The sequence below is a fragment of the Leishmania mexicana genome, chromosome 9 (genome assembly GCF_000234665.1).
Source record: "Leishmania mexicana MHOM/GT/2001/U1103 complete genome, chromosome 9".
Lineage (NCBI taxonomy): Eukaryota > Euglenozoa > Kinetoplastea > Trypanosomatida > Trypanosomatidae > Leishmania > Leishmania mexicana.
In genome coordinates, this window is record NC_018313.1 from 260,478 (window position 1) to 275,151 (window position 14,674).

General features: G+C 63.2%; 3 protein-coding genes across 3 annotated transcripts; all 3 read right to left on the bottom strand.

The window, feature by feature from the left end:
• Positions 1 to 372: 372 nt before the first annotated feature.
• On the bottom strand, positions 373 to 2,301 carry LMXM_09_0730 (conserved hypothetical protein; the record flags this gene model as incomplete). Its single annotated transcript, XM_003872706.1, has 1 exon — positions 373 to 2,301. One exon carries the CDS (start codon positions 2,299 to 2,301, stop codon positions 373 to 375), a length of 1,929 nt encoding a protein of 642 aa, XP_003872755.1.
• A 726-nt stretch (positions 2,302 to 3,027) lies between these two features.
• Positions 3,028 to 9,756, bottom strand: LMXM_09_0740 (putative ubiquitin ligase; the record flags this gene model as incomplete). The annotated part of the gene is made up of 1 exon (XM_003872707.1): positions 3,028 to 9,756. One exon carries the CDS (start codon positions 9,754 to 9,756, stop codon positions 3,028 to 3,030), a length of 6,729 nt encoding a protein of 2,242 aa, XP_003872756.1.
• Positions 9,757 to 11,230: 1,474 nt separating this feature from the next.
• On the bottom strand, positions 11,231 to 14,230 carry LMXM_09_0750 (putative acyl-CoA binding protein; the record flags this gene model as incomplete). Its single annotated transcript, XM_003872708.1, has 1 exon — positions 11,231 to 14,230. The coding sequence occupies one exon, from the start codon at positions 14,228 to 14,230 to the stop codon at positions 11,231 to 11,233; it is 3,000 nt and encodes a 999-aa protein (XP_003872757.1).
• Between the last annotated feature and the right edge of the window lie 444 nt (positions 14,231 to 14,674).

The window sequence follows — 14,674 nt, forward strand, 5'->3', positions numbered from 1 at the left end:
AGGTGATTGCGGCAGACGAGGGGCATACAGCGATAGAGCCAAAAGGAGGCGCGAGGGAGGGGTGGTGTGTGTGTGTGTGTGTGGGGGGTCTTCTCTCTCGCTCCTCCTCTCACCGGCCCCATACCCCCCCCTCCTCCCCCCCTCAACTGCTTCCCTATCATCTACCCACGAACACGCACCGCAGCTCCCAACAGCGCAGGGCGTTCCCGTCTTCCTTTGTTGTTTATCTCCCACTCAGGGATGGCGCACAACCATTGCGGCTCCGTGAACACACCGAGGCAGCTCGCGCCGCGTGCATGTGTGCGTCTCTCTCTCCCCTCCCCATGAGGTGAGGTGGAGGGGGGGGGGCGATACCCCTCCCCCAATCCTTCACTAAGCCTCTCTTTCCTTTCCAGCTTGCGCGTGTGCGAGGGCAGCGGGGGTGTCGGAGACGCGATCGAAAGCCAGCGTCGGACTCTGGGTGAAGTAGTGGTACAGGAAGAACCGCAGCTGAGAAATCCGTGCCGCGGAGGAGTGCAGGACACTATCATCCACGCGCCTTCCATGAAAGTCACGCCGCATCGGTAAGAGCTCATCCTCCCACGACTCCGACGGCGTGTCGCCCTGGTGTCCACCACCAACCTCATCACGCTCAGCTCTGTTAGAGGTGACCGTGTTTCCGAGAATGGTACTGGCAATCACGTCCTTCGCGCACTGCACCCCGGACTCGCTTGTTGTGTGAGAGGTGGAGCACGGCTGCTCTATCATGTTCGCGAAGGCTGGGGCACCGCCCGCGCACGCGCGACGGAGGAGGAGCTCCATCGATGACGCCATGCTTTGGCGCTGCGCTTCAGGGAGGCGACCCTGGTCCTCCTCGTTGACCTCCGGACTAGCCTCGGCCGCCGGTGCTGTTGCCGCATTCAGGCCATCCACTACCACGCCTGCCGTCCCTGCTTCTGACTGGGCAACAGTTCCAGCCTTGTCGCCATCCCCCGCACCGGCACTCGCGACGGCTGCGCGGAGCTGCTCGAGTTTGACAGAGGCGAGACGCGTGAACTGAGCATGCACCTGCGCTGCAGTGTGCCGCAGGCTTTCCAGGTGGCAGTCACGGTGCTGGAGGTACGGGATGACCACCTCCTCCACATAGGCTGTCATCTCCAGCAGCACTGCCCTTTGCCCGTTGTCGGTATCAAGGAAACCAGCCGCCGACGTTATGAGATGGTCACGGACAACATCCCGCAAGAGACGCCACGTGAAGATGCACCGCGGCAGCGCACGAAGGCGGGCTAGCGTCACCTCGAGCAACATGCGGTACACCAAAGCCCCGGCCACATACTGGCGGGCCAGACAGTTCCCGGCAGCGGTCTCGGAGGTGGCACCGAGGCAGAGGAGCAGCATGCGGGCTACCTCCGGCTCTTCCGCCGAAAACGAGTCTGGAAACGGCGATGCGGCTGTCATCGAGTTGTTGTCGCCGGGACTCACACGGCACACCACATCTGCGGTCATCCCGGGGTGAACCGCCTCCGTGTCTGCGCAACGGGGTGTGTGGAAAAGCGCTGCTATGCGACACCACTGGCGCACCCGCCAGGCGAAGGCGGAGCTGTCCATGCGGGCCAGGTCAGACATCCGCATTGCCTCTCGCATCCCGTACGCGACAGCGGCGGCCGAGGTCCGTGGGCGCAGACGGAGTGTCATGTGGTGCAGGTGCCGCCGAGCGTCCTGCCAGAGGCACCACAGCGGGAGTGGGTCGTGGGCAGGCTTCCTCGATTTTTGCTGCTTTCTCTCGCCATCATGGTCGGAGAGCGCGGCAGACGCGACGGCGCTGGTGGGGACGATGTCGCCAGTGGGCATCATACCATCATCTACGCCGGCATCGGCGGGTGCCAAGATGGTCGCGGGCGCGTCCGTCAGCCAGGCAAGCGTAGCCCCCAATGCATTCAATGCCTTGAGATGGACCACCACCGTTTCAAACCACTCTCGCCGTGCCGCCTTTGGCACCAACCCACGTTCCTGCCACAGCTGCTGATAGTTTTCCGTGAGCGTCGTCACGTAGGCTGCGTGTGCAGCGTTGGCGGTCGCCGTTGCGTGCAGCGCAGCAGAGCCCACAGTTGCGTCGCTGCTGAGGGCCGCAGCCGTGCGGGCCAGTCGAGAGGATGCAGTGAGGTGGCGGTAGCTGACGGCGTCGAGGGTGCGCTGGAACGGCACCGGGTGGCGTCCGACTCGCCGCGTGTGCGCCGAGTCCTCGGTGCAGGGGACGAACGGCGAGGGCACAAAGCTCGAGGCAGCGGCAGAGGGGGAGAGAAGGGTGCTGGACGCGTCCATAGTCGGTGTCAGCGATGATCCCGCCCGGACTGGTGTGGGGTGGGGTCGACGCCGTGGTAGCGATGTGGGGCACCTTTTGCAGGTACCCTGGAGCAATGTGTGGGCGAATATGGAAGACCCCATGGGTGAGTCGGTGGGGCACAAGGAGGTTGGTGGATGAGGATGGGCAGGGGGATAGTGGGAGAGAAGTGGGCGAGGTGGTGGGTGGGTGGGGTGAAGAGGGAGGTCAAGATAGACAACGACACACACATACACACACGCACGTGTACACATGTACACACAGGTGCATGGGACAGGAGAAGTCAAGAGAGGGAGGGAGGGGGGGGGTCAACCTGTGGGCGCTTCTGGATGACATGAAAACACAACAGCAGCACATAATTTGTTTTCCGCCGTTGCAAGACAGTGTCCTCGTCGACGTTCCTCGGCAAACGGCCCGTCTGTCTCTGTAGGCGTTTGCCTGCTTGTGTCTGTGCGTGGGACGGCCGCGCTTCGAGGCCGTCGTGGACTGGGTACATCATATCGCGGCGCCTTCGCCCGGTCCATCCGTCTACGTCTTTCCGTTCCCTCTTCGCTTCCCCCGTGTCGCCTGAGGCGGCAGGTTGATGTCGACGCATCGAGGTGGGCCAGAGAAAGCAAGAGCGAGGGTCGACGGCGACGCTGACGGTACATCACCTACACCCACGTATAGGCGCACACGCGTGTGGGCCGCTCCGCGTGACTGTCACGCTACAGGGTGGAGAGGTCCATGCGGTTTGAGACGCCGAAAATGGACGACACGGCACCCCACCTGTTCAGCATCCACGTCAAGACCAGTTTCTGGGTCTCCTCGGTGTTGCGGAAGAGCGGAATGCCACGACGCAGGTTGCGGTCGTGCTCGCCGTACTCGTCCGTGTAGTTGGAGGGGTAGTGGTAGACGCGCCCAGACGTCAGCTCCAACACGTAGAAGTTGGCGGTACGAACAACGAGGAAGATGCCAATAGCACCGCCGCAGGTGCGCGTGTGCGTGTACAGCTCCGGTGGCGAGCTTGGCGGCTGCATGCACATCAACTTCCCGCATCGACAACACACCACTGGCTTCATCGGCTCTTGGTGACATATGGTGCACAGCTTGTGCTCTGCAAAGCGCGTGAGAACGGTGGTATAGACAGAGGGCAGGTGCAGCAGCTTCTCCGCGATCTGTGCGACCCACTCCTCTGGTGTGGTGTAGGGCATAGCTGACTTCACGATTTCCATACCATGCCCGGAGCAGGAGGGGGTGCCTGGTGTGGTGGCCGCCTGCGTGCAGGCGAAGATATCTTGGGCAACCACCTGCAGCTCCGCCTCCGTGCTCTTGTGCGGCACTGGCAACAGGTACTGCAGCATGCGCAGAATCGAGGTGCAGCGGGATGCTGGGGTCCTCACACTGGCCCCGCTCAGCACCGAAAAGGTGACGGCGCCTGCCACGGTGAAAGTGCTGCTGCGGAGGACGACGCCATGATGGGCATCCTCGACGACAAGGGCCTTGAGCAGTGTCAGCACACCCACAGTTTGCCAGAGGTCCACCGTCACCCCCGTAAACTCCTCCTCCAGCGACGCGGCGGCGGCATGTGCCCCTTCGTCGTTGTCGTCCTTACACCTGGCACACGCAACGGCCACGAGCCGTGCTACAAAGTTCGCCGGCATAGAGGGCAGCACTTGTGTCAGGACGTGAGCAGTGATCAACCTGCTCGCGTCGCGGGGCTGCAGCAGCGCATCCATGACCAGCAAGCTCTCGTTGTCCGGCATGTTTCGTGCGTAGTTGGAGCGCAGGTCGACTTGCTGCCGCTCCAGTTCAGCGGGCATGATGCTTACTAGCACCGACAGAAGCCCAATGAGGTCGCGATGACCGAGCTCTTGGCCGGCCTTGACAGCCTCCAGCTGCAGGTGGCAGGCGTAACAGAAGGCGCGGATAGCCTCGGACAGTTGCCAGGCGGCCTCGTTCTTCTGCTGGAGCTCGTCTTCGGCGGACACAATGGCGGGGACATCTTCGGACGGGCTGAAGCCGACGGCGGCGTTCGCCAAGGTTATGTGGAACTCCGCCGCGACGTCAACGGCGGGCTGGTTGCTGGCCGATACGGTGCCGTTCTGAAGTTCCTCGAAGAGAGATGCAAAGGGGGTCGTCGCAGCCGACGAGAGCATTCGGGTTATTCGGGAGGTGGGGGCCGTCAAGTCGCCGTTGCCGCCGCCGGGGAGCACCGGCATTGGGCACAGCGCCGTAATAATGGTTGTGCAGAGCGGGCAGTTGAACTCCGTGGGGCCGAGATAGAACTGACTCCGGAAGTTCCACCGCTGCCACAGTACTGACAGCCGGACAAACACTTTCTCCACGCACGACTTGTGTGCGGCGTGGCCGCACATGCTCAGGTGGCTGTGCACATGGCGGCCGTCCGGCAGCGAAATCGCGCCAAGCTGAGGCAGCACGCCAGAGGTGCCGGTGTGGCAGAGCAGAAAGAGCGGCTCCTCCGTCGCGGAGCAGCACACGCAGCAGTCCAACGTCGTCAGCTCCAGCAGCAGCTTGGCAAGAAGTGAGCCAACCACCCCGCCCGTCGGGGACTTCTCCGACGGTGATGCCGCGGGGCCAGAGGCCTCGTCGCTACCGCGTTGTCCTTCTTGCTGCTGCGCCGCGGTGGCGGCCGCCTTCATTTTCTCCGATGCCTTCAGCGCGCGACTGCGCATGCGCTGCATCAACATGGCCTGCCGCTCCTGAATGACCTTCTTCCGGCTCTGCGCCGCCTCATCCTTCGTCTTCTGCTCATCCAGCAAGTCGGCTGTGTTAAAGGTGGCCAGTCCAGTCTGCACGAGCACCGCCTCCACCATCTCCAGGCACCCGTAAGGATCGGCGTCCTTGTTCGACAGAAGATATCCACGCAGACGATGCAGCATGTCAGCGGAGGAGGTGGTGGTGACGGTGGACGTGCCGTTTGACGGGTGTGTGTGGAGTTGAACAGGGGTCTTCAGCTTCTCCAGCAAGGTTTGGCACGGCACCAGCTCCGGCAATGGCAGCCACTGGGCACACGAGGCGTGAGTGAAGGAGGGCTCGTTGATGGGGAATCGGCGGAGGTATAGCTCGAGGAGGTCCCACGAGATGACGCCCTTCTCGGTAGCGGACGCCGTCTCGCCGCTGTAGCCTTCGATAGCCCGCATGGCTCGGGTGATGGAGACGCAGTCTTGCACGCAGAGGTACAGGGTTGTGGTGGCGTGCAGCAACGCCTCACGTGTGATCACGTTGGCGTCTTCCCTGTCGTCGCTGTGGCCGTCATCATCGCTCCCGCTCTCGGTGTCTTCCCTTCCATCATCGGCACCCTCGTGCATCGCGTTGTTGTGCCGAGAGAGCGGCGACTCCTGTGCCGAGGCAGCCGTGGACGTGGTACCCTCCTTCTGCGCCAATGCAACCTTCGCATCCGAGGTGGCAGCGACAGCAACGGGCACGTGGTAGCTGGCGTACACGTGCAATACGTAGAGCGCCGGCAACAGGACGGCATCCGTGTGCAGCAACGCCCGGGTGGTGGGTACCAGCTCTGCGTACATGTTCGTGTCGGGCAGCTGTGTGGGTGGCAGAGAGATGCGTTTCTGCTGCTGCTGCTGCCCGCCACCGCCCGTGGCATCGTCGCCCTCTGCGAGCGCATGCGACTCTGCTTGTTTCTGCTTCGCCGCATCCGCTGCGCTGACGAGGCCTCGATACGTCTTGTAAAATTCCTCGAGATGACTATCAACGACCCCGATGTGGTACAGGCCCACGTGTGTGCGCCACACATCCACATCCTTCAGTCGAAACTGCTTCCCTTGCGCCGAGTCCTCGGCGACCGCCAGCTTCCGGATCGCGGCGTCGATCAGCATCGAGAACTTGATCACGTTGCCGCTGGGGTCCTTCTCGTCCTCGTCGGCGTCGCCGTAGTCGCCGCCACGGGCGGTTCCGTTGACGTTGGCGACGATGGAGGAGTGGGAGGCCTTGCCGTGTGCGAGAAGGCCCCCGACGATGCGGTCAATGACGGGCGAGGACATGGGGGCCTGGAATGCCGCCTTGGACACGTCCGTCACGATCGTGAGAATGAGGCGCAAAAGGTGCTTGTAGCCGTCCAGGCAGCGCCGAAAGAACGGCCGCCGCGCTGCCAGCATCGTTGGGAGGACGTCCAAGGGCTTCTCAGGGAGCTGCTCCGCGGTTTGCTGCCCGTGTAATGCGCTGGCACGTCGCCACTGCGCCTGGGTCGCATGCTCTGTGTCCGCGTCGCGCAGGCGTCGCTTCGCGTAAGAGAAGCGCTGGAGGATCTGCAGTGCCATGTCGGCCGGTGCCAGCTCCATCGTGAGCACCTGCATCATCAGGATGTCGAATTCTGCCGACACGCCGCGCGAGAATGTCAGGTACATCGTGACGGCAGAGGAGACATCATAATCACCACGGCGCCACAAGCCGTCGACGACCTGGCCGGTCAGCACATGCGGCATGACCAACGAGTCGAGGAGCTGCTGAGAGAAGGTGAGGCGATCCTGCTCGTTGCGCGTCACCTCCGCTCGCACCTGAAAGAAGGCGTCCAGCAGAGACCGCAGAGGCCGATGCACGTGTGCGGGGGTACCCTGGAGGCCCGACGTCTCCCCTGTTGGTGCGGTGCTGTTCGCGCTCGCCGTTGGAAGGCCAGATATGCGAGTCGTGGCGAGCACCTCCGCCGGGGCGGCCGAGGACGATGACGCCGCACTTTGCAGCCGAGATGTGGCGCGTTGGTTTTCGATAACCCATGCCGTGAGAACAGCCCCGAAAAGGCGAGGAAGGTGGCTGGAAAAGGTGGTGGCGTGCGCGTGCGGCTCCAGCAGCGTGTAGTCCACAATGTCCACCGAGCACGTCGACGGGAAGCGCACGGGTCGCGGCTGCGCCGCACCTCGAGGCGGTGACGGCGCCTGGAGCCCTGCGCCTGCCGGCGCGTCTGTGTCGTGCGCCTCCTCGTTTTGTGAAGTGCCACGATGGCTCGCTGCTTGTCGGCTTCTCGGCAGACCCGTGGGGGTCTTTCGCTCCAGCACGATGGAGCGACACCGCCGGCAAAAGCCATCGCGCTGCTTTTCGAAGACGACATCCATGGTCCGGCTAATCTCATAGAGAGCTTGTATCGTGTACCCCATCGCCGTCGCCAACGCCGGGGCCGCCAGGACATTTGTCTTGGCGTTCTTTGGCGTTCCTGCCTGCTCCGCCAATTGTTGCTTTCCCAGTGCGCGCGACTGCGCCGCCGCCATGGGTCCGTGCTCCACCAGCAAGAGGGCCTCGTCCCTCCCATTCGCCACCCTGCACGCCGACAGCATCTCCAGCAGCGGGCCCTTCTGCCGCAGGCGATCCGGTGGTGTATCGAAGGCGGTAGCACCGCGCCACGTCTCCCAGAGCTCCGTCGTGACCCCCAGCGCCTCCGCGATGGCGTCGTGGGACAGGGCGGGCATCGACGCCGACGAATCCGTTGCTGCTGTCACAGGCAGTCTCAGAAGACATGAAAGAACCACCCGGATGGCATGCACCCACAACCACATGTGGCGCGAGATGCAGCGAGCAATGAAATCCGGCGTGGGATAGTGCTGGGAGTCTGTTGGAGCATCGGGGTCCTTGTAGATGTAGCCGCTGATAGCCAGGGTGCCGGCGATCTGCACAAAGGCGCGCCACGCGAGTCGGTTCAACACAAGTGTGTAGCAGGCCGCAGGGGACCCGCTCAGACATGACTGCAGCGCGGTCACGCTTGCCAGCGAGACGGGCGCAGCTTGGTGTGCAACAAACAGGAGTCCGTCGCGCGAGAGCGCCGCTGTTTCCGTCACCGGGTTCGCAGAGGCGCCACTGACGGTGTCACGTGCGAGCCATAACGCGTAGAGCAACGCGCTCAGCTCTCTGTGCAGCACTGTGTTCGTTGCCGCCTTGTAAGGCAGGTGCGAAGGCGTCATCAAGTGGCGGATCACGTCGGGGTTCGTTAGCACCTGCACCTGGTACTGAGACAAGCACTCGTTCTTGTCCTCAGCGCGCTCCTGTGCGTTGATGTACTCGGCATACGTCGCCATCAGCCCGCCGACCGGGAAGCGAAACTTGGCGTCGCTTAAGCAGTGGCCGACGCACCGAAGGAGGTTGTTGAGCCACGGCGCGGATCTGCTGGTGGCATTCAGAGGCTGCTCGCGGGCCGTCATGGGCCGCGATGCCTCGTGAAGGAACACCATGTGCACACAGGTGAAGTTTGGCGGTAACGCGTCGAGGACGGGGTCCGCCATCGAGGCGGCCGTGCCGGCCTCCTCGCCTCTTGCTTCTTCCTCGTTGTCGTGCACGGCGGTGACAACTGCGCCTGGACGGCCGCTCATCGCCATTCGCACCGGCTCTGCCCAGAGCTGCGCCACGAGACGTTTGGCGATGTCGCTGGCCTGGATGAGCTCCCACAGCTGCCGCGTCACCTCCGACATCCACTCTTCTAACCAGTCGAACTTGTCCGAGATGCGAGCCACATCGTTCAGCAGCGCGGCTTCCGCGTCGCTAACGCGTGCTGTTGCGGCGCTTCCGGCTGTGCCAGTGCCGCTGCCGCTAGCAGTGCTGTTCCCGGCGCCGCTCGTCGGCCTTCGTTGCTTTCCCGCTCGAGACTGCACCCGCTTCTGCAACACCTGCAGACGCGTGTGCTGCAGGAGCGTAACGGCAGTAAACTGAATAATGCCTCGGAGCACCGGCACCGCCCACACTCGATCATCTTCCGCCATGGTGTCGAGGGGGTCGGACGCGCTGTTCCCGTCACCCGTCGCTGCAGCTGCAGCAGCGGCGCGATGACGGCTGCAGAAGGACTCCAACTTCCACGCGGTCGGATCGCCGCAGTCGCACATGCCACCGCCTGAGCTCTGCGTGATACGGTAGCGATGGTTGACGCACGGAGAGTGGCGGAAGCAGTCCATACACATGACGCATGTGGAGTCGGCGCCACAGTCGAGGCAGCGCACCACCATTTCTTGCTCTCCACAGAAGCGCCCACACACCGGCGAGGCTGCTACGTCGCTGTTCGGCGCCTTGAGGACAGTCAGCAGATGCTTGCCATCGCCGCAGTCCGAGGCTAAGGTGCCCAGCCACGCCTGCACCGGACTGTGCACGCGCGCACTGCACAGGCGTGCAACAAACGGAAGAGACTGGAGCTGCTCGATGCCGGCTTCAATAATCGCTTGCAGTTTCGCTGGATGGCGACGCAGCACGCTGGTATAGGAGGGGTGTGCCACATGCCGCAGAATGGACGCGGTGCTAGCGGCTACGATGTCCCCAATGACGTCCGTGTCCAGTGCGCTTTCGCTGCGAATATGCTCCGCGAGAAGTTCGTCTGTGAGGTACTCGTCGACGATGGTGACCAGCTCCGACTTCTCACACCCGCTCGGTACGTCGATCCCGCGCTGCCGCGCGTACTCGAGGAGCTGCTTGATGCTCCAAGTCGACGGGATGTCGGGGTTGTAGCCCATGACGATGGCACCGAAGAAATGGCGTTGGGGTGGCGGTGGTGGGTTAGGGTCTTGGGGGAGGGAGAGGAGGTTGCCGCAAGTGTGGGCGGTGTGTGTGTGTATGCGCGGTGGTGGTGGGGTCGATCAGGCAACGACACACTAGAAACACGTCAACGAGGGAAATGAAACAAAGATCGCTGCGGCTGCCCACTCCCTCCCTCTGTACCCGCCACGAATGACGGACGACAAAGGTGTCGGATGGGCGTGAGGGTGTGCGGAGGTGAGGGGTGGCGGTGGCCGCGGCGCTGGTGTAAAAAGGCCGCAGTTGAATACACACACACAGACACACAGGAAGTATGGCGTGTTGTGTTGTGTGTGTGTGTGATGGTATATCGCTGGTGTACCGGTGCAGGTGGGCGCGCCAAATGCAGCCTACTGTCCTCCGATATGATGGTCTGTGTGTATACGTGTGTGTGTCTCCAACCGGAGCACAGGGTTTACCTTTCGCAGTTCCTATACAGCGTGCGTGTCTGCCTGCGCTCGATGTTGTGTGGCTTGTGGCGGTGATGCTGTTGGGGGAGGGGAGGAGGTACCGACTGGAGCACGCATCGGCACACGCAGACACACAGGGAGAGAGAGAGGGCAGAGGTAGGACGGAAGGGATAGGGGTAAGAACAGTTCATCCCTTCCGGTGTGTGGGTCCTGAGACACGGTGTGTGCGTGCGTAGACGCGTGCCCGCGTCACGGAAGCTCTGCTTATGGCACCAAGCGCGACGTCGTTCCGCGCCCTCCCCTCCCCCTCCCTCTTCCTCCTCACGCCCACCCACACCCGCACACACCCACTCGCATGCATGCACAAGGGAAATGGGAGGGAGGGAGGGAGGAATGGCGAGTTGTGAGAGGGGCAGCAGTGCTGCGGAGGGGCATGGATGAGGAAGGCCAGGCAAGGGAAGTCCCCCGCCTCACACACACACACACACACAAAGGTATACATGCGCAGAAGGAGAGAGCGAGCGAGCGAGAGGGAGAGGCTGATGCCGCCCCCGCCCCCGTCAACGCATCCATCACATTGGCCGAACACACGCACACAGCCAGCGAAGGGGAGAGGTCAACGCCATCTGGACAGCGTGGCGTCACCTTCCTCCCCTTCATTTCGCTCACGTTCGTGATGCAGCCGGAGCAAGCAAGCAAAAAAAACGAGGCGAAGAGGACGATGGGATGGTGGTGTGCGGCAACACTCCACCCAAAGACCCAGCACCTCAACACACACCGAACGTACTGGCACAGGGAGAGAGAGAGGAGAAGGGGGGGGAGTGAGACGGCAGCAGCACCAACGCCTACAGCTACCGCGGGCGGAACGGGAAGGACACTGGGTGGCGAGTGAGGATAGCAGACAGACACACACGCACGTGCGCACATCAACAAGGATATTGTTCCTCCCGCCTCCCCCCGCCCCCCAGTGCCTTTCCCTTCCCCGGCTTGTACGTTGTAAGGCCTACTTTCGTGATTTGCGCAGCTCCACCATCATCTTGTACTCACTCACATACATGCGCTTCGCATCCAGCAGGCTGATCCCCTTCAGCTTCGACCAGGCATCCCACTTCGCCTTTCCCGCGTAGTCGAAGATGCCAGGGCGGTCCGTATTCACGTCACCGATCGTTGCCTGCTTGAAGAGGCCGTAGAACTTGAGCTTTACTTCATCGCTCTCCTTGACAGCCGTCGCGGTGAAGGCGTGCTGCGCTGAGGCGAACTCCTGATCGATGGAGGAGACAGGAAGGGCTTTGTCCACGTGTGCCGAGGTGCCAGCAGCCGGGGCGCCGGTCTCCATGTCGCTGGTGCCGTTCGGGAAGAGGGCACGTCGCAGCGCCGGCAGGGGCTCTTGGCCGGTCTCGAGTCGCTCAACGAGAGCGTAGGACACACGCTGCACCATTTCCGTCGTCTCATTTGCGTCGTCGCTGAAGAGGTCGTCGGAGCTGGCGGTGCGCTGGTGGTGCGGTGCGGTCGTGGCGGCCAAGGGAGGGGACACGCCGCCGACGGTGAGGTGACCCTCTGCGCCACTGTTCAAGTTGTGCTGTGGCCGTTCCTGCTGCGGCATCTGCGATGATGCAGTACTGCAGCTGAAGCTGCCACGATGTGGTGTCCAGTCTCGCAGGCTTGCGAGGAAGTTCGTCCACATGGACAGCCAGCCCTGCAGCGCCGTCAGGGCTTCCGCCTTGGTTGCACCGGAGGGCCACGGCGGCGACGACGACGGGGCACCGCTACCCCCCGCCGCCTCGGATGAATCGCCGTCTTCGGCCTCATGCATCGTCCAGGCTTCCTCAGCCGCCGCCACGACCTGCTCGACGACGACGTAGTATAGTAGTTCGATGCGGGAGCGGAACTTAATGGGACGGCGCTCACCACTCTGGATACCACCCACAGCATTGAAGCCGCCCGTCCCAGCGTCGCCAGCGTCATTCTGGCCGTTGGCGCCGGCAGTATTCGCGACCCCATGGTACCCAGCATCCAGCCACAGCTCTCTGAAGCGCTCCGCATGCGTGCTTGGACGGCCCATCACGTACGTGCGCAGCGGCGACGGGCGGCCGGGCACATCGGCCAGCAGCGTCTCCACCTTGCACCGAAGCACTCGCAGCATGGCCGGCTCCTGCACGAGCGCAGCCGCCATGACGCCGGACACCAACACCGAGAGGAACAGCCCAGAGAAGCCGCGAGGGGAGGTGAAGGCAAAGTAGCTGCCCCCTTCCACGAAGTCTACGTAGTCCTCCAAGGAACACTCGTGTGAGAGGAGCTTCGTGATGGTGATGAGATGGCCGGACCAGATGGTGGAGTCCAGCTTCTGCGCTGCCACCCGCGACTCCTGCAGCTGCCGGATGGCGACCATCGTCACTCGGTTCTCGTTCGAGATGCTCACTGCGTGGCGACGGCGACCAGAGCCGCTGCTTTCTTCAATCGCCTCGCGGTACCCAATCCAGACGGCGATGAACGTCAGGCGATGAACATTCTGCGGCGGGCGGCTCCACCAGAAGGGCGCCGGTGGAAGCGTGTGGGAGTGGCGGCTAACGCTACCCTTATGGGAGGTGCCCGCCATGCTGTGAGCGCTGGCGTCTCCTCCCAGCGAGAGGAGGCTTGGAGAGCTAGACTGTCCCGTTCCGCTGAGAGACTGAGGTGAGCTGAGGCTGGAGTTGTGGTGCAGTGCCGCGCCGGTGAGAGCCACAAAACCCGCGCCTCTGCCGCCAGCGCATCGATCGGTGAGCAATGTCTGTCCGCGGAGGATGGGGGCGAAACAGCCCTCGAAGGCGTCCATCACCTTGGCAAGCAACGCAAGGTCGCCGTGGTTGCACACGTCGAAAACCGTGTCCCCATCAATCAGCAGTGGCGGGTGCTGAGGCAGCATGCTAAGGCTACTGCAGTAGTCATGCACAAAGTCGATGGCAGACTCCGGCACCACCGGGGTGGCACACTCCTGGCTTGCCTTGTGAGTGTGGTGGTGGTGGTGCAGCGACAAGGGCGCGGTCATCGTCGTGCACTGTGCGCGCCGTTTGATTTCGAGGACGATGCTCTGCAGAAGCGGGCGGATCGCTACGAGGATGTTGCGCAGACAGTACTCTTCGCCCTTGTCCTCGAAGAGGGCATCTTCCTCTTGCAGGAGGGCGTCATTGTGCTTGCATAAGGTCTGCACGAGTGCGTCCTCAGCGACAGCGGTACCGGTGCTGCAGTGGTAGCCACCAGCGATGGCGCTCTCGATACCCTTGGGGGTGCTGCTGACCGGCGCGGCGTGTGGAGATCCCCCTCGAACCGGGGTCGACGGGCGGCTCTTGCAAATTGCAGTGGAGGAGAGCCGGATGCGACCGTCAAAGTGGCCAAGCAGCACCACCGCACCTCCTAGCTCTCGATGCACGTGGCACTCGAGAATCGGCGAGACAGCGACTGACGGGACTGAAGCGGTATGGTCGGCTCCAGATGCATCGGGAGCATCATCGTCGAGCGCCGGGGCTACAGACGGAGAGTCGAGCGCATCCACCGCGCCAGGGTCGCTGATTGCCCTTGGAGTGTTTGCAATGCAAGTCATCGCGGTGACCGCATGCTCCACGTGGAACTGCAGGAGTGCCTGCGCGGCTGCCTTGTTGGATGTCATGAGCGCCACGTGCAGCGGGCACCACAGGTCCATGGCACAGTCCATGTCGCGCTGTGTCTCTTGGGGGACTGCCATGGGATCGTCCAGGAGACTCACCTCCACCAGCACGGCGCGGTAGGCGTGCTCGGCGGCGACGTCGACACAGGCCTCCTGGAGATGCTTCTGCATGGCTTGCACACGCGCCATCACGTAGCCAGCCCCGTCCACCGGGTTGATGCCGCTGTCATCGAGTACCCGGAAGGTCACGGGTTCACCCTGATGGACGGCAGTGTACCAGTGCTCGTTGTCCTCGCTGGGCTTGCGCAGGACGGTGAACTCGGACAGCACGGCAGCGCCGTCGGCGGCTCTTCCACGCGTCATGAAGCTGTGGGTAGGAACACTTCGGGGGGTGAGGGTGGGAGTGGAAGGGGTGGTGGAGGGGCGGTGATGGTGGAGTGGGAAGAGAGCGACTTGGCAAAGGGGTCAATGGGGCGCGAAGGGGGGGTAGGGGGTAGGGGGTAGGGGGGCAGTGAGAGGGGCCGAGCGCCACGACAGGACGGCCTACGGCACACACACACACACACATACATGGACACAGCGGAGATGTGGACGCACGCAGACGTGTGTCGCGGACAACCGTGCAAGCGGGGGGAGGGGGGCCGGACGGTGGCGAGGAAGGCATGGAGGCACTCGATAGACGGGGTATTTCCACAGCGTCGGGTGCGGTAGGGTGTTTCCGGGTGTTGCTGACGTGGACAGAAGAGGAACAGTGCAGCACGCGGGTGACGGGACCGAGCCGACAAGGCGACGTGAAAGGGTGGGGTG